Raw genomic sequence first — 23,604 nt, 5'->3', positions numbered from 1 at the left:
CAAGATCATAAAAATTAGACAGTGAGTAATAATAAAGAAGTCTCGCTGTGTTGTGCTTGGAAAACTGAAACATTACCAAAAAAAAAAAGAGAGAGAAATTAATAAATGTATAGATATCTGTATCAGCGAGTACTTGAAAAAAAGTCGGTACTCGTACTTGGTCCTTAAAAAATGGTATCGGTGCATCCCTAATAATAATAATAATAATAATAATAAATGTTTCTTTAGCTCCAAATAAGTATATCAGAATGATTTCTGAAGGATCATGTGACACTGAAGACTGGAGTAATGATGCTGAAAATTCAGCGAATTTTGCACTATTGTCAACAAGCAGCAGTTCGACATCAATAATAATATTTTGTACTTAGAGTTTAATTCAAGATACATTTTGTCTTTTATTCTTACTTTATAGCTGATGATTAATTTTGTTAGTCTATTTTGATAGGTTGAAAAGTATAAATAGAATAAATATTCATATGGGTGTATTAAAATGATCTATAAGCTAAAAATAAAGGCTCACTGTGAAAACAAAATAATAGTTATCAACATGATGCTTACTTTAAGTATATTTATTTTTATCAACATCAACATGTCACCTTGTGTTCGAGCCTTTTTTAGCACATGTTTTGAATGAAGTGTTGATTACTGTCACTCTGAATTGCTCAACTGCTTGAAAACAGTTTGATTCCGGCAATGACTCCAAGTGCTTCGCAGGATGATTTGCATAATTGCACCCATTTGCTCAAACCCAGACTAAAACATCTTAATGAGGAAACAAGTAACACTTCACTGGTAATGCTTCACGTCAGTCCTACAGCTATTTTACATAAGATCAGATTGAGTCCCAGAACTGCACCACGTTTCTGCTGTGTGTCAGTAATAACATGCTTCCTTTGATGCTCCTCAGGGGTTGTTGTTCAAAAGCAAAGGATTTACTGTTTTTACACTACAGTGATGCAAGATTCAGAAACGAGTCAGGAAATTTCACCAGGGAAAGTACAAATCTGCAGAAAAACATAGATTTTAGTTGAGCTAGTGATGGATGTTGTGTGACTAAACGGTAGGTAGAATAGCACAGAATACTGCAGCTCATATCGCTCCAGTGCTGTTGAGGTCAGAGCGGATGGTGCTCTGGACGTTGTTTTGACTCCAGACAGTCGGTTCATTGCTCCCAGTTATCTGTCCGTAGTCATTCTAGGCTGTTGAAAGTAAATACCAGCTATTTTTCTACACTGTTCACCAGATTTGACATCTCCAATGATCGTACAAGATCTTCATCTCTCTGCTGCAAGTGTTTTGACAAAGTGACCTCTCTCTTTTTCATCAACGGTTCTCACTCTCTTTTTTCTTTTTCTCTCGTTTTCTTTTATTTCTCCTCTTCACTATCTCAATCTCAGTTTCTCAGTTCTCATTCATGGCACACATGAACTTTTTCTTAGTTAATTATGCCCTCTAGTGGCCGTGATAGTTTGGTACACAGGTCTTATTTAGACAGCAGGGTTTTTTTTTTTTTTTTTTTGACATTTAGTTTTTTGTAGTCTGAACAGCAGGAAAAAAAAGATTTTAAAAACAGTAGGTGGTTTAAATTTTTTATTATTAATTTTTTTATTATTTAATTTTAATCTAATTACTTGCAAAAATAGAGAAAGTGTGTCCTAAAGATCTGATTTAAAACCGAATCAGTTATATTTTGAAAACATGATTAACGTTATTCTCTCTTTCTGTCTTTCTCCAGGTGCTGTGCATGATTACTGCTCCAGTGACCATGATCCTCTCCTCTCAGCAGGACGCTTCATTTGCGTTCGCCTCTCTGGCCATCATTTTCTCAGTCTACATCACCCTCGTGGTGCTCTTTGTGCCCAAGGTCCATGCACTTCAACAATCCCCTGCTTTATATCACTTCCACATTCATGCTGCTTCGTCTTTATGGTGGACACGGATTTCTCGTTTTGTCTAATTTCGGTTCTTTCCCTTAACACGGTTTCGTTTTTTGTCACTGCATAAATGTATTAGGTTAATCTGCGTTTCGTTTTCGATACGAAATGGTGTTTTTACAAAACATCTTGGAGAATGCTCTCTTTATCATGCATTATTTTTACACAGTGCTCGGGAATGTTTGATTATTACTGGTCATTCATGGCATTATGCAGTCAAATACATTTATATAATGCCCGTTTAACGGTGTAATTTTTTAAAAATGTTTATTTTATAATTTTTTTTAGTGTTTCATTTTTCTGTTTTAATTAAATTAATGTTTTTATTAAAATTTAGAATTGTGTGTGTGTATGTATGTGTGTGTGTGTATATATATATATATATATATATATATATATATATATATATATATATATATATATATATATATATATATATATATAATTTTATTTTTATTTTATTTATTTTTTTCCCCCAGTGTTTATTTTCATTTGTTTTAAAATATTATTATTTAGGTTTAAATCATTTTATTTCAGTTTTAGTTTTTATTTTCAGTAATTAATTTTAAAATGCGATTTTTGTCATTTTTTATTATTATTTTTATTTTAAATTTTACAGTTTAGGTTCAATTCATTTGTAGTTAATTTTTTGCTTTATTTCAGTTTAATTTTTCTTTATTTACAGTTAGTAATTTTTTTGTTTAATTTGATTTTATTTCAGTTTTAGCTTTATTTCCATTTTAGTTTTTATTTAGTAAGTAATTTTAGTGCTTCAACCTATTTCAGTTAGTTGCTAAGAAACATTCCACATTTTGTTTAGTTTGTCATGTAATATTTATATTTTATTTTATTTCAGCTTCATTTCAATTATTACAAATTTTTTTGTTTTTTCACATATAGTTTTAGTTTTGTCAATAATAATGGTCCGTGTATTTTTAGGTCATTTGTTTTTTGATTTAATATTGAAATCGGAAAATTAAAAAAGGCACCTTTTTCGTTTTTCATTTTTTCAAACAAAACGAAAAACAAGAATTTGTCTTGATTTTTTTGTTTTTCATTCAGGGGTAGAAAATTATAAATAACTTGAATATTTGATCTCAACATGTGGACGGGAATGAAACGCCCTTTCCGCTGATTGGTCAACCAAACATTAAACGGTGCCGTCATCAGCTCTTCCGCAGTTCAGCGCAGCAGAATAATAGTCCTTCGCTGCGATGGATTTAACGTGTTTATTGCAACTACATTTAATCTTTTTCTCATCAAACAGCCAGACTAACGAATGGCTTAATGAGGCAGAGCCTAGACAAGGCTTTCTTCTGTGTGTCCGTAGATTCGACAACCGTGTTTATCTCAGAAATATTATTATCATACTCAGATATAATAAATTACTTCGCACCTGCACTCACAACTAAGCCTACCTAATAGCCAACACCTTTGACACACTGCCTGATTTATTATTGCTGACCACCTATTAAAATCTGTGTGGCCACACGACAAGCCTAAACCAGTATCAATTTAAGTCATCATACACAGAAGTCATAACTTTTGTTTTAGGCAATACGCTGAGATTATATAATTAATATTAAGTATTGGCCGGCTAACTGATGGCAGACAGAATGGTTATTTTCTCGCCAACTAAACTTCCAAAGCAAATAAAGTCACAGAACCGTTGTGTGACTAACTAAGGCAACAGAGTTGTTTCATTCCTGTATGAATAAGAGTCTTAACAACCCATAGATGTCAGATGATAATTCAGTGACCAATTAATATAAACAGCCACTTGATTTTATTCCTTTGAATGAAATGACGAATGAATAAATGACTCCTTCTTTAACACAATGACTTACCGCCTCCTAGTGGCGTTATTACTTTCATAATTTAAGTATCATTTCATTCATATTTCTGCATTAAAATGTTGTTTAAAATATTTATCTCATTATATTATACAGTTATAATTGCGGTGTAAATTTATTTACTGTAAGTAGCTACATCTGAAAGCAATTTCATGCAGTTGGTTGATACTGATTTAAAGGAGCTCTAAGCGATGTCACGTGTTTTTAGGCCAAAACATTTTTTGTCACATACAGCAAACATCTCCTCACTATCCGCTAGCTGCCTGTCCCCTGAACACACTGTAAAAAAAACGCGGTCTCTGTAGTCGCCACAAGCTCCAAAAACGGCAACAAAAACAAACTGGTGCAGCCTGGACCACGAATCATAATAAACATGCTCCAGCCAATAACCAACAAGAATGATTTTAAATGCGCGTTCATGTCTGTTTCAGGAAGCACGGAGGGGAGGAGGAGGGAGGAGGGTCTAGCTAGCTTCTGTTTTGTTTGACAACACCTCAAACGCCAACAGGAAGTTACTTCACCCAGGATCGCTTAGAGAACCTTTAAATGCTAACAGCCTAGTGTCATATTATTCAATTTATTTGACAAAATTTAAGAATTTAACATTATATATAGCATACATTTTTAATAAGATTAGGAAATAAATTCTATATAAAAGGTAAAAGTTTATAAGTTCATCGTTATGTCAGATTCATATTTCATTAAATTCAGTCACATCGGATGTACAATGTCACATTCTGTGAGATAACGGCATTATGATATCCATCTTTTGTATGAATAAAAATTATAATAGAACTATAATAGATGTGCTTTGAACATAAACTACGATACAGTGTCATTTCTTTTCATATCTGTCATATTATTTCAAGTTCCTCCATTATCCAAATCGCAGTGTATTGCCTAAAAAAAAATTGACATCTGTGTATGATGACTTAAATTGATAGGTGGTCAGCAATAATGAATCAGGCAGTGTGTCAAAGGTGTTGGCTATTACGTAGGCTAGTTGTGTTTATTATTAGTTAATTTTCCGATTTCAATATTAAATTAAAAAAAAACGAATGACCAAAAGATACACGGCCCAATAATCCTGCTTTTTGGTCTATTTCTTCTCACATAAGTTTCTACTCAAATCAGTATTTCATGTCCACTTATTTATTTATTATGTTGGTAATGTTGTACTAATGTACAGAAAACCGATCTTTATCTCTAAGTACACCCTTCAGGGTGATTTATGTTTTGACTGGCTGGCTGTAAATTATCCCTTACTTATTACCCGTTCTCTCCTGCACAGTATCACCCATATGAACTATTGATTTTAATGATATTTCATAAATTCTGTGATGTTTTCCTGCGGTGCCTCATAGATTATTATGGTCATTTCTGCAGATACGGCGTTTGATCACTCGTGGCGAGTGGCAGTCGGAGCAGCAGGACACGCTGAAAACCGGCTCATCTACCAACAACAACGATGAGGAGAAGTCACGACAGCTTGAGCGTGAGAACAGGGAACTCCAGAAGATCATTCAAGAGGCACGTACTCCTTTTCTCTCTCTACATCCGTCACTTCCTCTTCTCCTCATGTGCGCACAGCTTGCGACTTAAAAAATGAACACACCAGAAATCCGTAGGGTAGGATGAATTATTGAAATGATATCATGCACGTCCTTGTCTTTGCCCTTCTGAGCACATGACTGTTGTCCGTTCCGTAAGGCCAGAATATGCTTTATATGTAAGTTAATATACAAAGGAAAGAATAGTTAAAAGAATAGTTCACCCAAAATTGTAAAATTACTTAGCCTCACATGGTTTCAAACTGTGCGACTTTCTTTCTTCTGTGGTACAAAAACACATACAGTCAAACCAAAAATTATTCAGACATTTTTTTTTTTTTTTGTGAACAGTTGTTTTTATTGAATAATCATTTAAATAAAAAGGATACAACATGTCAAACTACTTAGTAAGAAAAGTCAAAACCATATCTTTATGTAACAGGAATGATAAGTCATGAGACCAGAAAGAAACAAGTGCAGAACATTCTCAGAAAATATGTACCTAGAACTCTCTGCGGACACAAATTACAGTTCGGAGAAGGTGACAGATGCATATGGAAATGGTTTAATGGAGACAGTTAGAGTCTATGCAGTAGTTTCCAATGGATTATCTGATGATTTGGGTTTTTTTAAGATAATGTGATTGATTCTCAAATTTGATTAGTAAATAAAGTTTACATGTCACCACTGATGTCCTTAGACCAGACAGTTGTTATGGAAAGTGGCTTGGCAGGCAGACCTAATGCGAAGATACATGAAAAAGTTTGTGGTATATCAAAAAGAGCATGAAATGATTTCAGGCCTTTGTCATCATAAATGTCACCAAAGCAATTTATATTACATCTAACCCACAATAAAATGGAATCTTTCCTGATAAAATATGATTATTATGAAACAAAGGTGAGTGACGATGCCAAATAAAATTTGGTTCTTTCTGGTCACCATTCTCCAAGTAAAAAGAAAATTATTCAGAGATTTTTGATATATTTTTACTAGTGGGTGCAGGACACTGTAGTTCATTTATGTAAGTGAGGATGGCAAAATAATTTTGTGACACATTCTACCCAAAAAATTCTTCATACAGTGGACTACCAGTAAAATTGAAAAAAAAATTGGGACCAAAAATTACACACTTTGACCTGACCATGTTTTGCTTAAAGGTGTCATCGAACGTTTTTTTTTTTTACAAGCTGTAATATAAGTCTAAGGTGTCCCCTGAATGTGTCTGGGAAGTTTCAGCTAAAATACCCCATAGATTTTTTTTTATTCATTTTTTTAACTGCCTATTTTGGGGCATCATTAACTATGCACCGATTCAGGTTGCAGCTAACGGGCTAAAGCTAACATGACACATTGTTGGAGAGATTTATAAAGAATGAAGGTGTGTTTATGAATTATACAGACTGCAAGTGTTTAAAAATGAAAATAGCGACGGCTCTTGTCTCCGTGAATACAGTAAGAAACGATGGTAACCACATTTAACAGTACATTAGCAACATGATAACGAAACATTTAGAAAGACAATTCACAAATATCACTAAAAATATCATGATATCATGGATCATGTCAGTTATTATTGCTCCATCTGCCATTTTTCGCTGTTTTCCTTGCTTGCTTACCTAGTCTGATGATTCAGCTGTGCACATCCAGACGTTAATACTGGCTTGTCTAATGCCTTGAACATGAGCTGGCATATGCAAATATTGGGGTCATACATATTAATGATCCCGACTGTTACGTAACAGTCGGCGTTATGTTGAGATTCGCCAGTTCTTCGGAGGTCTTTTAAACAAATGAGATTTATATAAGAAGGAGGAAGCAATGGAGTTTGAGTCTCACTGTATGTCATTTCCATGTACTGAACTCTTGTTATTCAACTATGCCGAGGAAAATTCAATTTTTAATTCTATGGCACCTTTAAAGTGTTGTCTGACATAATTTAAGATTAATGTTTTCTGACACAGTTTAACTATGAGATCTTGTCATATTTTATCACCATTTTTTAAACAATAGTGAATGAAGTGTAATAATGAATTAAATGATTCAACAAGTGATTCAACAAGAAATGAATTAATTTTGGTTTGACTGTATTTATGCAAGGAATAATTGACCACAGGCCATTGAATTCTTAGAAAATAATGCAAACCCGGTGGTAATGCGGCCATGACATTGCTCATGCATTATTTTCTAAGAATTCAACAGCCCCTGTCAGTTATTCCGGCTTATGCTACAGTTTTCACACCTCAAGACACTATTTCCTTAAAACAGTCTTGTGTGTGGGACTAATTTCTTACGCATCTCATCCCAAGCCTCCGTTGCTAATTCCAAAATGTCATTTTCAAACAAATTTTTAGAACTTGATAGCAGAATAATACCTTTGATACAGTTATTAATGCAGTAGAGAGAGAGAATGAGCATATATGAATTAGCCTACCTGAGTGTGTGTGCCTCTCTCAAGGCAGCACTGTCTCTACTAATAGAGAAACGAAACTAAAGTTGATCTACCTCATGAATCGCACAGTTATTACCTCACTGGTGAGTCATTTTACTGATTAATTCCTCAGAGCAGCGCTGCGAGTGTGTGCCTATACTATACAGTATGTGTGTAACTGTTAAGTTTGAAAGAGAGCGAGAGAGAATGTGAGAGAGAGTATGCGATTTCAGGACACAATAAAATGTATTTTGTGCCATAAACCATGACACTAATTTGACGTTTCATCCTATTGTTTACTTTATTTATTTGCTTGGCCGGTGTCATTGTGGGTTTTGTTTCTTTTGCGGTTGTAGGCTGTAAGGAGCTATTGAGATAAATGGAATTATTTGTTGAAGTAATATGGAACTGTAATGTGGACAAGACCTGCTAGAACTACTTTAGCCGTGCATTTCCCTGAAAATAAATCCACACCTTAGAACGTTGATCAACCAATCAGATTTGAGCATTCAACAGCCTAGTAGCATATATATATATAAAGTCAAGATATGTTTTTAATTTGATTGGTAATTTATTTATTTATTTTTTTGTACAGAAGGAAGAAAGAGTGACAGAGCTGCGGAATCAACTTGCAGAACGTCAGGCCTTGCGTTCTCGCAGGCGCACATCCGTCCAGAATCAGAACCAGAACCACAGCGTCCCGTCCTCTCACGTGGAACCCCCCAGCTACTCCCCCGCAACGGACAAACAATCCCTGCCTCAATCCTTCTCCAATTCTTCCAACCTCTACCAGGGCGAGGGCAAACTGAGTCGGAACAACTGCCACAACAGCCGTCTGCCCCTGCTGTACAAATGAGTCTGGGACGGTGCAATCTCAAGAAGGCAATGTAAAGTTGTATCTAGAAACTGGTAATTTATGTACTTTATTTTGAAGTTGATGGGTTTTTTTATCTCTGCTTTTAGATTTCTGACATTCCTGAACCTGACTTCTTTGTTTACTTTTGATAACTCCCTATCTCAGCTATAAAATACACATATTATTTAAAACATTTTCACTGTATTTATATGAATTCACACTCTGATCCGACTGCACTATCATTCAAAAGTTTGGGGTTGATAAGATTATTTGTTTTTAAAAGAAGCCTTTTATGCTCGTCAATGCTGCATTTATTTGATCAAAAATACAGTAAAAACATAAATATTGTGAAATATTATTACAATTTAAAATAACTCTTTTCTATTTTAATATGTTTTAAAATGTAATTTATTCCTGTGATGCAAAGCTGAATTTTCAGCATCATTACTCCAGTCTTCAGTGTCACATGATCTGAGATATTTTTTTAGGGTCTGTTGAATAGAACAGCATTTATTTGAAATAAAAATATTTTGTAACATACTGTATATACCTTTACTGTCATTTTCTGATCAATTTAATGCAAACTTGTTGAATAAATGTATTCACTTCTTTCAACAAAAAAATCTTAGTGACCCTAAACATTTGAATGATAGTGTGTACGAAAACTAATTTCTGTTGCACAGTCAACAAGTGCTTTGCTTTTAGCCACCAAAAACCAATGATGTCAGAAAATAACTTTTCTTGCCCATTAATCAAACCTTCTTTAAAGAAATATTCTGAATTCAGTACAAGTTAAGCTCCAGTGACAGCATGTGTTGTTTTATGTTAATTAGTATAAAAATGTTTTATATTGGCTTGTCCAGTTTAGTCACATGCAGTGGAAGTAAATTGGAACAATTTTTGGACCATTTTGTTCTGAAATGTGAAGCTTTTATATAAAAAAGCAATTATTCGGTGTATTATTTGAGCTGTAAAGCGGTTTAAAGTGAACCGGAAGTTGCAAACGACTTTTCTCCAGTGTTGTGGCGTATTTCCAAGTGAAACGAAATATTGAATAGAGGGCAGAGTTTTACTTTAGCGCTCCTCCTCTCCATATCTCGCTCATAGCAGACGAACGGTTTCAGAGGAGAGGTTTTACGTGTTTTCAACCCAAGCCGTCAATCTGACGTTATCAGAGAAGGAATGCCATTCCAGACCGGAAGTAACTTTTCAGATTTGTGGTTTTTTGATTAAAGATTACAGAAAAAGGTTAGTTAGCAATTTTATCACTCTAAAATCATATTTAAGTCACCCTTTCCATTCATCCATTCTCTGCTTTTCCTGTTGGGTCACGGGAAATTCATCCTATTTATTTTCTAAATGCATATTATAGATCTTATAATGAATAATTATGGCATGTACATGTCTCATTGTTAAAAAACCATTTTGACCTCATAATACTTAATCAAAATGTCATAACTAGACCTTCCGGTGAAATTGCAGACTTCTCTCTGGTGGCGTATGCATGATTTTAGTCATTTTGTCAGTGTAAACTCAACCCCTGCGAACTCTGCCTCCACTTTCAATGTGCAATTGATCCATCCCACATCTCAAAGTCCAAATCGCAACCGATGCATACAACTAAGTCCACGCCCTATATATATTTCCTTTTCGAGAATCCATTACACTCTAATGCAGTGTTTCCCAACCCTGTTCCTGGAGGCACACCAACACTACACATTTTCCAACTCTTCCTAATCAGATACACCTGATTCAACTTATTAGCTCATTTGTAGAGACTGCAAGACCTAAAAATGTATGGGTCAGATAAGGAAGACATCAAAAATGTGCACTGTTGGTGTGCCTCCAGGAGCAGGGTTGGGATACACTGCTCTAATGTGCATCAAAATACAGAAGAAACCATCTGTCGCTACTTCCATTTCATCGCGACTTCAAACATATAAAGATTTGCCTATTCACTTCCATTGTAAATGCCTCAACGTAACCCAGATATTTGCTTTTTTTATAGAAAAAAGGAGACAAATGGCAATTTTTGTGGTAATGAATATTGTCAATTGAGCTTAACTTTTTCTGAACCTGTAATATTCTTTGAAGAGCTAACAATGCTAACATAAAGGCCAAACTGCTGTCTGAATGCTAGAGGTTCTGGTAGGCGAGCCGAGAGTTACTTAAATCTCGTTTGTGCTCTGTCATTATTTTGCCCTTGACCATAGCACTCAAACCGGAGTTCTTCAAGGGGAACTGACTATTTTTGCAATTGGACTGCCGTAAATCCCTTTGGATAAAGGCGTCTTTTAAGCACTAGGACAGGGGTGTTTAGGAAGGATTGTGTGGGTGCTGGAGCCAGAACCGGTCAAACATTTCTTTGAATTATTGTGTTGAGTGACAGCGGAGGAAGAAGAGCGTGTCTCCGTGCTTCACTTAGCATTTGAAGAGACTGTCACTTTAATGAGACAGACCTTGCATTGCATCAACAGACAGTATCAGATGAATTGCTCTCACTCATCCAGCTCACAAAGGAAATGAGACAAGGTTTTAGCCGCACCTGTGATTTACTCACTCCTAAAGGTATGACCCGAGTCTGGTCGATACTCTATTTTCTTCCTCTGCTTTCTCTCCTCTAATGTACGGTGGCCGAGAGAGCTCAACGCGCTGCAAATAAAGAAAACATCTTCATCAGTTTGACAACACACGCGCTGCAAACTCCACAACACTTACAAATAGTGAAACGCGCTGCAAATAAAGAAAACATGTGGAGTTTGCAGCGCGTGTGTTGTCAAACTGATGAAGATGTTTTCTTTATTTGCAGCGCGTTTCACCATTTGTAAGTGTTGTGGAGTTTGCAGCGCATGTGTTGTCAAACTGATGAAGATGTTTTCTTTATTTGCAGCGCGTTTCACTATTTGTAAGTGTTGTGGAGTTTGCAGCGCATGTGTTGTCAAACTGATGAAGATGTTTTCTTTATTTGCAGCGCGTTTTTCTTTTTGTAAGTGTTGTGGAGTTTGCAGCGCGTGTGTTGTCAAACTGATGAAGATGTTTTCTCATTTGCAGCGCGTTGAGCTCTCTCGGCCACCGTACTAATCCCTAAGGCTGTGTGCCAGGGTGCTTTAATGGCTTTTCTGTCCTTGTCTCAACCCCTCCTGCTCCCATTTTTTACAACTGTAGTTGTAGAAGTGGAGTGGAATGAAATGGAAAAGAAAGAAAGTATGTTTTGGCCTGCACTGTATAAAGATGAGCATCATTTTGTTGTCCATCATATTAGCGTACAGTCACAAATACTCCCGAAAAAATCGTCTCTAATGGCTTCTTTGTTTGCCAGGTCATCCATGATGTTTGTGATTTGTGTTATGTCACAGTTTGAGTGAAAAATAAGCACAGGCCTATGAACAGCTTCAGTAGCTTTTGCACTTTCGGGCCAGATTTATCACACATCTCCAACACACAACATTATAAGATGATTTGTTTTGTTTTTTATCTCTTTGAGCACTCTGTCCAGATTTACGGAAGAGGATTAGGGCCAAGCAATAATAAAAAATTAAAACCATCTCAAGATTAAAGTTGTTAAATGTTGAGAATAAAGTCATTAAATTACGAGGAAAATGTCGTTAAATTTCGAGAAAAATGTCGAGATAAAATGTTGAGAATAAACTCGTTAAATTACGAGAACAAATTCATTAAATTATGAGGAAAAAACTCTCTAAGTCTAAGTCTAGATAAAATGTTGAGAATAAAGTCATCATTTAATAAGTTTATTCTCAACATTTTATTTCGACTTTATTCTCAACATTTTATCTTGACTTTTTTCTTGAAATTTAACGAGTTTTTTCTCATAATTTAACAAGTTTATTCTCAACATTTTATTTCGACTTTTTTCTCAAAATGTAACGATTTTTTTTTCATAATTTAATGACTTTATTCTCAACATTTTATCTCGACCTTTTTCTTGAAATTTAACGATTTTTTTCTCGAAATTTAACAACTTTAATCTCGAGATGGTTTTATTTTTTTATTATTGCTTGGCCCTAATCCTCTTCCGTACAGATTATTGGTCTGTGGGGGTAACAAAAAAAAAATTATTTTTCTAAATTCAAGACCATTACTTGGTCTGTGCAATATTTATTTATTTATTTATTTATTTTCTCAAGTTAAGTCATTGTTTAAATATTTCTTAATTCATTAATTTTTTTATTGATGTTTTATTTTTCACTTATTGTTTAAAAATGATTTTGTGCCTCTTACAAGTATCATTAGACAAATGAGTGCTTTTCACAATTGTTTATATGCATTGTAAGGGATGCAACCACTTTTTGTACAATTTTAAGATTATATTTATGACCATTCTGTGACATTTAAACGTAAATGTTATGCTTGAAAGCTTTCCCAATTATTTATCACTTCATAAACACTGTCATAGTGGCAGAAATCATCAAAACTATAACCATACTTAGATCTATAAAATTTTATTGACTCTCCTCTTGTATTTTTTATTTTTTTATTTTTTTTATTTATTACAAGTTGAGTCAATGTTTAAAAATGTTTACTTGTGGACAATCTCTATGTATATTTGGATTTATTGCAATATTACATTAATCTTTATTTCCTATAGTAAGACAATCATGTAATACTTGTTTACACAGTAATACAATATTCGGGGATTTTAATTTCGGACAGAGTTGTGCATTGCTGCATGTTTCATTCTTGTATGAAAAGTACTCATGTATAAACTAACATATAACAAGCAATGATTCACAGACTGGACAGCTAAGCATAGTACAACACATCATTTCCTCTAGTATATCAGCATTCTAGTAATGTAGCTCAGGGTGTGTGACTATATACTGTAACACTTGACACACGGTAAAGGTACAATCTGTAATTCCTGAAACAGTGCCTTTTGAACGGATGGGAGGGGTTCTTTGTAAACATCTGTGTGGAGTCACCGCTGACGTACATGGAATGGTTGTTATTATTCGGAGGCATTTATTACTCTAAAGGCCCTGCTGTTGCAGCAGTTATGGATTTCCTTAAATGTACTGTTTAGTAGTCAGGTGTGTACACTGTACCACAAGGAGTTTTTTAATACTTCCAAGTGTCTAAAAATAATGTAATTCTCTTGTAATTTTTCAACTGACAAAAACTATGTATGTTAAGCTTTAGAAAGTTTCTCTAAATATGCAAACTTTCTGGATGTCAACATTCAATAAACTCATTATTTTGCACTGAGAGTGCAGCCAGGATTGTTCTTGATGAAGCAACAATCATAAGAAGAATGCAAGACGTGTGAAACCCTAGGCTTGAACCCCACATAGGAAGTCAAAACAAAAGATCATGAAGGTCTTTAAAAGTATGTGTACTAAATTAGGCAAATAGCCTTGTTGGCAGCGTTCCAACATGTAGCGCGGTTGCACTTTGGGCGACCTGAGTTCCAGTCCCGGCTTAAGTACCTTTCCTGATCCTGTCTCCCCACACTCCCCCAAATTACAGTTTCAGTGTAGCTTCAAAGGGCTCTACATGATCCCAGACAAGGAATAAGGGTCTTATCTAGTGAAACGATCAGCCATTTTCTAAAAATTATATACTTTTTAACCACAAATGCTCATCTTGCACTGCTCTGTGATGCGCCACACATTACGTTGAAAGGTCATGCGTGTTGTAGACGGAAGTACTGTGAAAAACTTTCCAAACTAGGAAAGCAAAATCAATCGGTAGTTATTAATATAATGAGACACAACCCTCTACATTCAATTACGGTGGGTCCCATTTATTTTAAATCACAGTGCATACGCATACAATCTTTTAGTCCAAAAGTGCGCAGATTTGTAGAAATACACGTTTACCTCCTATTTCGTTAGATAGAATATAAGCCGGGCCGTACGCAGGGTTTCATAATTACCGAGGTCAGAAAATGTTGTTTGCTAGGGGGGTACGGAGGCATGCTCCCCCGAGAAAATGTTGATTTCCCTGGTGTACATATGTGCATTTTTAAGACATTTAAATGCCAACAAATTGGATAACAATAGCATTAAAACAACAGTTTTGAGGCAGCTTTAATCACATGTTTGGTAATTTCATGACTTTGGGCAGTTGTCAGTTGTTTTTAGGTCAGTTGTTTCCCACTGAGGTAAGCCTAGTTATTTATCTATTGTGGTACTTTGCAGGTCATGTCAAAAAGTTGTTGGGGGGGGGGGAGATAAAAATAATTCAGCAGAGGTAGGGATACATAGACCAGAAGGTGGGAAATCCCCCCCGTCCCCCCCTACAAATCGTATCCTGTATGTATATATATATATATATATAAGCAACTAAGCTATTTCATTTTGGATTTTAAATAGTAGTTTTTAGACACATATCAGAGTCTGTTCAGTACACTTCCTTTCAGATCAAAGAACTCCCTGGAATTCACAGTTACATTGTTGCACTAAAGTGTGAGATCTCCACCCTTCACGAGAGTAACCGGAGAGTGATGCAACTCAGTTAATTCAATGCTCTGGGCTTTTTTCTAATCACACCTGTGAAAAAGCAGCAAACATTCATGAGAGAAAGAAGCAGTGACCTCATTTTTGACAAATAAAAGGAAGTCAGACTTCAGGAGGATAAAGAACCACGAGTCACGTACTGGAATACAAAAATTCCCCATTGTGTTCATATGACCTGTCACAAGCTGCTTCTGCTTTTGAGTGGAATGAGAAAAATCAAGTGTATTGCAGTAATACTTCTTGTTTATTCACCATTAAAATGTCAGAATCACAGATGAGTTTCAACAAGCAATTTCAACACATTCATTTTCCATATGATAGCACATTAAATCATTAATAAATATATAAATATAAATAACACAATAAAATAATTTAAATACACTCAAAAGTTATAAATAATTCTATAATCCACAAATAGAAAAAAATATTTTGAACATCCTTGCTGTTTCTACAACGAAATATGCAAGATAATAAACATCACATTAGCTTAAAATAAGTATACGAGGTGTAGTGCCCTTGCAATAGTGCTCATGACTGAGTACATGGTATTCAGTGCATGGCTCTCACTGCATCTAATGTGTTTTAGAACCCAAACATAATTTTCATGATGCAATAAGGACTTTCATCATTAGTCAAACAACAAATAAAGCAAATGCCCTGAGAACATACTTTGTGAGTTTTAACATAAAACACTTGTCTTCGTACCAGTGCCACTCGACTCATTTGGCTAATAAATCACAACGCAAACACACCAAAGAATGTTTTGGCATAATCTTCCTCGATGCTTGCCACACGGTTGGTTTTGGTTGACAACCTATCACCCTCCATTAGCTGAAAGACCGCACCGAGGTAGACGGTGCTGTAGGTGGTCTTCTCGTCCTCGTGTGATTGGCAGACGGAGTGAGCAGAGCTCTGCAGAGGCATCGGCTTTCCCACTGCCTCCGTATAACGCCAGATGCTGTGGCTGAGGAAGTTCTGAGCCGCACCGTCGTCGCTTTCGTCCATATTGCACTGTATGGCATAGGACACCTGGCTGTACACAAAGTAAAGGCCTTCGGCAGGAATGTGAATCTCGTTCTCCTTCAGCTTAAGACCGCCCTGTTCAAATGACTGATCCACGCCGGTGACCCATTTCAGTGATTCCTGTGTGCTGCCTTTATGCTGACCTGGGTATGGAGAAGATAAATGTGTGAGAAGGTGGCACTTAGAATGTATCAAAATGGTGAAAACAACATTCAAATTCTTTCCTGTGAGAAATCTTTAATATATTATCTTAAAATCTTAGATCATAAACTAGTGTTGAAGTGAGCCTGTTTCAGGTTTTTTGGGTGTTTGGGTTAATGATCACGGTCTTTATCTTCAGTAGAGCATGCAATGTAGTAATCACACATTTTATTGGAGTATCCCCACCTCTTGGCAAAGTAAATATGTGTGAGGAAGCTCTATTTTACTGTATTTAGATACATTTCCACCAGACTAGGAAATCCACATTAGCTAATGTTTGATTAAGCATTCAGTCTTGTTGCAACCAAAAGGCCATTTAGCAGCTCTACGCCAACAAATGCCTTTTAGAAATCTCAGATTTTTGAGTATCTGATAAAGATGATCTTGACTAAGAATACTCAATTCAGTCCCTTGAAATGAGATAACCTATGACGTGTATGAGACCGGTGCACAGAGAAAGTCAAAGACAGTTTGAGACTCACCATGTAAATGAATGGCTGCCTTTGTTTTCTCAGCGATCTGCATTAGCGTTTTTCCGTGCTCTGTAGAAAAGAGGATTGGGGTCAGTTTCACAGTCTGAATCTAACAACAGAAGCTAATTAAAGTGTAAAATAACTAGAAAAGCAAAAAACTGATGTAAAAAGAACATTTCATGGCAATTACTATTTTGACATTTTGGCGAACAGATTGCTAATTTGTACGATTTAATTCGTATCTGCTTTCGCCCCTCTGACAGGTTTTAAAAATCGTTCGTTTCCATACAAATCACATCATACGAATTCATACACCTCGTAAAATAGTTGTTGATCAAGACAGATTTAGCTTTGAAAAGTGCTAGGAATGTTGTTTACCTGATGGTGTGCTGATTTGTTTCTCTGAAAAGAATGGAATTGAATCTCCTTGGATTGGTTTCTGTGAAAGAAATGGCAAATGTTGCTTATTAATGACTCATTTGAAATAAGGTCACAGTGTAATGCACTTGAATAATGTCTCGTCTCACACTGAAGTTTCAATCTTACCGTCATATGCCAGGCGAAGAAAACCGCTGCTGTGGCGCACAGGCCGAGAAAAGCGATTACAACGACTGTCTTCCATATCCAGCTTTTGGAGGACTTCTCTGGTACAGGTGCCACCGTTGTCTGATAAACTCCCCCTACGCCGGCTTCCAGATCTAATGTTGTTTCGTATTTCACCATGCTGTTAGCTGCTGTTAGTTCTCTGAGATCTGTTCCTTATTGTGTGAGTTTGTAAAATGAAATCTGCTGGTCAGTGCAGTTTATAAACACTGCCGATGGGGGAAACTCCAGTGATGTCAAGCAGGCTGAGGAACAGGTTGGTTTGAAAGGGGAAAGAACACCCTCAGCTCTCGAACACAACTTTCCACCCACACACTTATACACACTCGCCTACAAACGCAGCACACACACACCCTCACACTCTGCATGCTCAGTAGCAATACATATTACATCCTCTTTACGCTTTCAGAAACGATTACACTTACATTAAAATAATGCTTTTGTTCATTGTTTGTTTATAAGTTTCATTCAACTTATATTGCATTTATATTATGCTTAACAGACCATTAGTTAACTTTTAAATTAGAAACAACATTTGAGATTGTGATTTATGTTTTTTATATTGTAAATTACTGATCTGCTCATTAATGGCTTTTTAAAGATAGTTAAGCATTTAATATGCCATTAATAGTACAGGATTATATTAGTAATAAGGAATTTCAAAATCCTTTCTCTGACCTCGCAATAAAACCCGATAAACCAGCTCCATGTGGTTAATGTTAATATGCCACTGGCACTTTCAGTTTCCATTTGGTGATGTAATAACAGCCAGTCCAACAATACACAGCTGACTTACTTCCTATTGGGAGATTCCATGTCCTGAAATTCTTCTGGCCTTTACAGTCTTGTTTTTGTTTTCTCTCTCCTTTTCACTCTCGTTCACTTTCTGTATCAAAAGCTACCATACAGGTTTTTGTTAGTGAAGTGAAAGTTTATTGGTGTAACTTCTTTCTTTTATTTGTTCATGTAGCAGTCATAAAAGCTTTCTAATGCAAGACACAGTCCTAATACACATGAGCCATTTCGCAATATTTGCAGACTCTGAGATCTAATCTTTTGTTTGTGGTCTCTTAAAAACCCCATGAAAAATAGTGTGAGATTACTTTAATTCTTTTATTTCGTAACGTGCCACAGCATTCCCCACAAGAAAAAAAAAAAAGAAATGAAAAGGGGAACACGCTGATTAAATTTGAAATTGCTAAAAACAACCTCACAGTCAGCTGAAGTAAAAATCCTGATAAATTTTGGATTTTTACTTCAGTAGCCTAGCCTATGTATCCACATTTTTTATGTTGCAGACCTACCATAGTTTCCACTTTAAGGCTATGTTAAAAGTTTGGTATTGACAACAATATTTTATGACTCTCAAACCAGCTTGCTCACAATAAACTTCCATACATTATTCGAGTCGCAAATGTGAACGAATTCAATATCAATCCAATGTCGAGTAAATTTCTCTTCTCGTGCTAGCCTAAATGAGTAAAAATCAAAGATGGCGACCTCCCTCATACAGAAAATGCTCGCATTTGACACGAAATTTGCGGCGCGAGCTCACCCGTAACCGAAAGATACTTTTTTTAGCCTACCTGAGTGGAAGTTGTGGAGCTGAGTGGAAAAGAGGAGTCACGGGCACATCGCAAAACGGACGTTAGCAGATCCGGTCGAAAAGAAATGACTGGATCTAAAAACTCTTATGTACGACTCTGCAAGTTACCGTGACAAACATGAAAACAAGCGACAACTAGCTGTCCGGTACAGTTCCGTTCAAACAGCACACCGTTCATCATAACGTGTCGTATAATACAGTGATGACCGATAGATGTACAAATAAACATTTCCCCAAAGCCATTTGTATCTAATTAGGTAGGCTACTTCTAAAATATGAATCAATCAGGTTACAGAAAGCATGTAGATTGTCAACAGGTTTTTCAGCAAAGTTTTGATCATGTTGACAATTTAGTCAGTGTAATGTAATATTTTGAAATGAGAGTTGAAAATATGACCTCTAGACCAAAAATGTATATATATATATGTATATGTGGATCAGTGGTTCTAATTTATTATTTTGCATGCCTGCAACGTAAAGAGTAAAGGTTTTAATGTGGTTAATGTGCTGCCTTGCTATCTTAAATGAGCAACAATGCTATTATAGGCCAATTGCATTTCCTTTTCTCTAATCACTGAGAAAGGAAATGAATTGCCACAGCCCCACATCGCTCCATCATGCTTTCCCCTTCCGCAAAAGCTTGAGTGAAACGCCAAAGAAAGCGTGTTAACTCATTCCTCTCTTACTCACAGTATCTAGTTTATTTGTTTAAAATGAGTCATCCCATTCAAGCTGCTTCAGTCTTATGAAATTATTGCTGCGTACTACGTAAATAGCATGCAGATACATGAACGACATGGGAGGATTGCTTCCATGATTGCACCATGTGGCTCACGTACTGTACCATGTAGTAATTCCTCATTCGGTTGTTGCCTAATTAAGGAAATGCATTGGAAACTGTTTGCTCATTATGGCCTCCTCAACTTCGTTGTGGATTTCAGGTCTTGTTTGTGGTTTCTGCTGTAATGATACATTGCGTGTCAACATGAAGTGATATTTATCAGGTCCTTTTCTGTAGCCGTGGGGCGACGTGACATTTTCGTACGGTGCTTTGGGTCTATATGTAGGCACTGAAAAGTTGTCCCTGCATAAATGTAAATGACCTTTAACATTATATTTCTCATCCATGTTCAGTGATACCGGCAACAAACAACCCTTCTGGAGTTTCTGATATAAACAAAGTGTTATGTAAATGACATCAGGGAGTGGAGAAATGAGCACTATATATATATATATATATATATATATATATATATATATATATATATATATATATATATATATATATATATAGGAGTAAAGCAACTTTGCCTGTAAAGGAATTGATTACTCAATAATGCTTATCTGTCATCATTGACTCATGTCTTTATAAACATATTTGACGTTCTTTATGTCTTTAATTGACTATAAAAGGAGATGACAGATGAATCTTCACACTGTTTGGGATGAACACTGTTGAGCTTGAAAAATACTGAAAAGCACCATAATTTAGTCCATACAATTTGTGTGCTATATTCAGGTATTTTGAAGAAAAGATAGAAATGTGTCATTATTTTGTCATTATTTATGCAAAGGAAAATATTTTGGTTTGCACTTTATTTTATAGTATGTGTACTTACAGCGTACTTTCCTAAGAAAATACTGGGTTACATAAGGTAACGTTGGTTAAGTTTAGGTTTAGTGGTAGGTTCAGGGTTATTACCTAGTTATTACCGTAATAAGTACATTGTATATACATGGGGAACAGGGATGTGAAATAAAGTGCTACAGATATATTTAATAAAACCTGCGAGTTTTCTGTCCTTCCATTGAAGGTTAATTTCACCTAATTTTTGAAGCATCTAAAAGTTCGTAACGACACCAGAAAAGTACTCCGTATGAATCGAGCAGTTAAATTCAAGTCTTCTGGAGAGACACAATCCTTATTTACCGAATACCTTGCCCTCTATGTCTCAAGTCACACTTTTGTATTTTAAAACTGAATTGCCACAAATGACCCTTAGCAAAGACCCGCCCCCTTAGTTACTGTTGCTATGTCCGACAAGCCATGGCGCTCTCACGCCACACTTCATGTTCTCACGTAGTGGAAAATACATTGTGGAGCAAAGTGGACACTGACAACGCTCGGACAGACAAGACAGAGAGGTTAATTTTGGTATGAAAAAGTCTTAGCTTTCAAATTTTGTCATTTTATTTAAGAAATTCAAATAATATGTCATGACAGATTGCTGAAGTGCCTCAGTTCAAGCGTCACATAAACCGATCGTCTTTTCCTAGTTTTTGCATGAAATAAACATTAATGAACATCAGAAGGTATGTCATTTCAACAGCGAAAATGAATGAACATCAGAACTGCGGAAAGACATCAATACACACCAATTTTCAAGTCCATCGACTTCTACTAACCCTCCTGTCTGGTTTGTTTGTTGGACAAAATGGCGAATTTGGCGTTATGATTGGTCAGGTCACCTATCATTCAAACTCCCTGTGAAGGGCGAATCAGTTACGAGAACCAATGGCATGTGACATCTGCAACTGGGAATGAGATTTGAAAGCTGTGGCAAAGAGATTATCAGTAAATAACAACTTATATTTCTATCTGTTTCTCACACAAAGCTAAAAGACGGCTTTAGTAGTCTTGGAGTATTTATATATATATATATATATTGTGATGTTTTTGTCATTTTTGGAGCTGGACAGCATCAGTCGCTATTCACTTGTATTCTAGGTATAGGTAACTTCCAACAGAAGACAGATGGGTGAGTAAAATTTTACACTTTTTTAACCTTTGGGTGAGCTATTTGTTCAATAAACTTTACTGTAAAACCTTCTTATCATATTAGCACTAAAATTGTTGAAATTATTATTATTTTTTTAATTAAGCTTCACAAATCTTCAAATTCTTAAGTTGACAAGAAGTAATTTTTTATTACTCCATGATTATGTGAGATTATGTTTCATGTTTTCAAGCTGTGTTGAGAGTCCAGGATTTGCTTTAAAATTTTCAATGTCATCATAGAGGTGCATTCATGCAGTGCAAATCTGTGACCATAACAGGTGCTCTGTGTAGAAACCTTTAGAGAGCACCACGTTGAAAGAGTATCTGTGATGTAACATCAAAGGGCAGATCTTTGAGAGGGGGAAGTGTGGGAAAACCCCATTATTTTAGGTCATTTTAATGTGGTTATGCAGTGGTATGTCTGGTTGGTGATTCTGTAAGGATTCCCTCCATGTTTTCCACATTTATGACCCCTCTCCATTTTCTCTTTTCTCTTTTCCCCATAATGCTCCACGGGGGAAGGGATATGTGACGTAGAACATGGTTAGTTTCACAGCTCCACTCTGTATATGGGTTAACACCTCTACCACGAAGAAGAAAAAAGCACCAATTCTCTTTTCAGAGCATGATGCACAGAGTAGCAGAAGTTTCTAACCTGTAACTCTCCATGTCACCATCATTATCACCTGGCACCTTATTTTTTGTTGCCATGTGACACATAAATTTGATAGAAACGCATGGGAGGAAATTTTCAGAGTGGATTTGTCTATGTGTGTTATGAGTACAACTCTCTGTAACTATGAGGTTTTTGAGTCAAAAGTCCAATTACGTTAATGTATATTTTAAGTGGTTTTGCATGTTTTCAAATATCTAGTTCAAAACCCTTTTCACAGTTTGTGAAATTTGTCCAAAATAGTCACATTCTTAAATGCTAGAAATGTATTAAATGGGGAAAAAAGAGTATTTACAAGCCAAAAAACTTATTTAATATTTTTTAATGTTACCTTTTAAACTACCTTTTGTTGTTTGTTGCATAACATTTGTACTATTTAAAGGGATAGTTTACCCCCAAATGGAAATTCTGTCATTAATTATTCACCCTCATGTCGTTTCAAACTCATATGACTTTAGTTTATCTTTGGAACACAAATTAAGTTCTTTTTGATAAAATCAAAAAAAAAAAAAAAGTGTTTCTCCATTGACAGTCTATGCAACTACCACTTTGATGAACTGTATGAACTTTTGAAAATGATAGTTGCAAAGGCAGTCAACGGAGGGACAGAAAGCTCTCAGATTTCATAAAAAAGATCTTCACTTGTCTTCCAAAGATAAATGAAAGTCTTACGAGTTTGGATCGACATGAGGGTGAGTAATTAATGACAGAATTTTCAATTTGGGGTGAACTAACTCTTTAAGTTGTAAATTTTACTGCTGAAAAACCTATAATATGCTGTTTAATGTTAATTCTCTTTGTGACAACTTACCCCATTTAGTATGACAACATGTGTTTTAAAAGCTCAAAGAGTAAAGCATGGCTATAGCAATGCCAAGGTCATGGGTTCGATTCCTAAGGAATGCATGAACTGATAAAATGTATACCTTGAAAGCCTTTGGATAAATTTAAACATTCACCGCTATTTTGGATATTTTGGCACATTTTATTGTTTGAAAAAAAGTCCATGCATTTAATGAACTGTATTTATGTCTTGTGGAATAACAGTGGAAGGGTTGGAGCTGTTTTTTTTTTTTTAGCCAAGACTTTATGGTTTGTTTCTACTGAAATCTCAAATATAACTCCACAATATGCACTGGAGTAAAA

At 35.6% G+C, this 23,604-nt stretch overlaps 2 protein-coding genes across 4 annotated transcripts in view; one reads left to right on the top strand and one right to left on the bottom strand.

Annotated features, from left to right (window-relative positions):
- gabbr1a (gamma-aminobutyric acid (GABA) B receptor, 1a) overlaps positions 1 to 21,834 on the top strand; it is an 83,939-nt gene extending 62,105 nt beyond the window's left edge. For 2 of the 3 annotated variants that reach the window (XM_067364811.1, XM_067364810.1), the window contains 3 exons: positions 1,736 to 1,864; positions 5,174 to 5,317; positions 8,364 to 11,227. In XM_067364811.1, the coding sequence (XP_067220912.1) occupies positions 1,736 to 1,864; positions 5,174 to 5,317; positions 8,364 to 8,624 (534 nt within the window). In that variant the 3' untranslated portion in view covers positions 8,625 to 11,227. Of the gene's footprint in view, positions 1 to 1,735; positions 1,865 to 5,173; positions 5,318 to 8,363; positions 11,228 to 21,734 lie in introns of those variants that run through there. The other variant, XR_010892136.1, reaches the window with a different exon arrangement.
- tnfb (tumor necrosis factor b (TNF superfamily, member 2)) lies at positions 15,310 to 17,615 on the bottom strand. The gene is made up of 4 exons (XM_067365287.1): positions 17,344 to 17,615; positions 17,176 to 17,236; positions 16,807 to 16,866; positions 15,310 to 16,266 (listed from the first exon to the last, which is right to left on the bottom strand). Exons 1-4 carry the CDS (start codon positions 17,518 to 17,520, stop codon positions 15,836 to 15,838), a joined length of 729 nt encoding a protein of 242 aa, XP_067221388.1. The 5' UTR covers positions 17,521 to 17,615; the 3' UTR covers positions 15,310 to 15,835.
- Positions 21,835 to 23,604: the final 1,770 nt, after the last annotated feature.

Source organism: Chanodichthys erythropterus, chromosome 17, assembly GCF_024489055.1.
Source record: "Chanodichthys erythropterus isolate Z2021 chromosome 17, ASM2448905v1, whole genome shotgun sequence".
Taxonomy (NCBI): Eukaryota; Metazoa; Chordata; class Actinopteri; order Cypriniformes; family Xenocyprididae; genus Chanodichthys; species Chanodichthys erythropterus.
This window is presented reverse-complemented; position numbering and strand designations above follow the sequence as displayed.

What these genes read in the sequence shown, in the direction of transcription:
- tnfb (XM_067365287.1), bottom strand. Translation starts at nt 17,520, where the DNA reads ATGGTGAAATACGAAACAACATTAGATCTGGAAGCCGGCGTAGGGGGA. An exon ending in ACAAATCAGCACACCATCAG is followed by an intron (nt 16,867 to 17,175) that starts GTAAACAACATT and finishes TCTTTTCTACAG; the next exon opens with AGCACGGAAAAACGCTAATG. An exon ending in GGCAGCCATTCATTTACATG is followed by an intron (nt 16,267 to 16,806) that starts GTGAGTCTCAAA and finishes CTCCATACCCAG; the next exon opens with GTCAGCATAAAGGCAGCACA.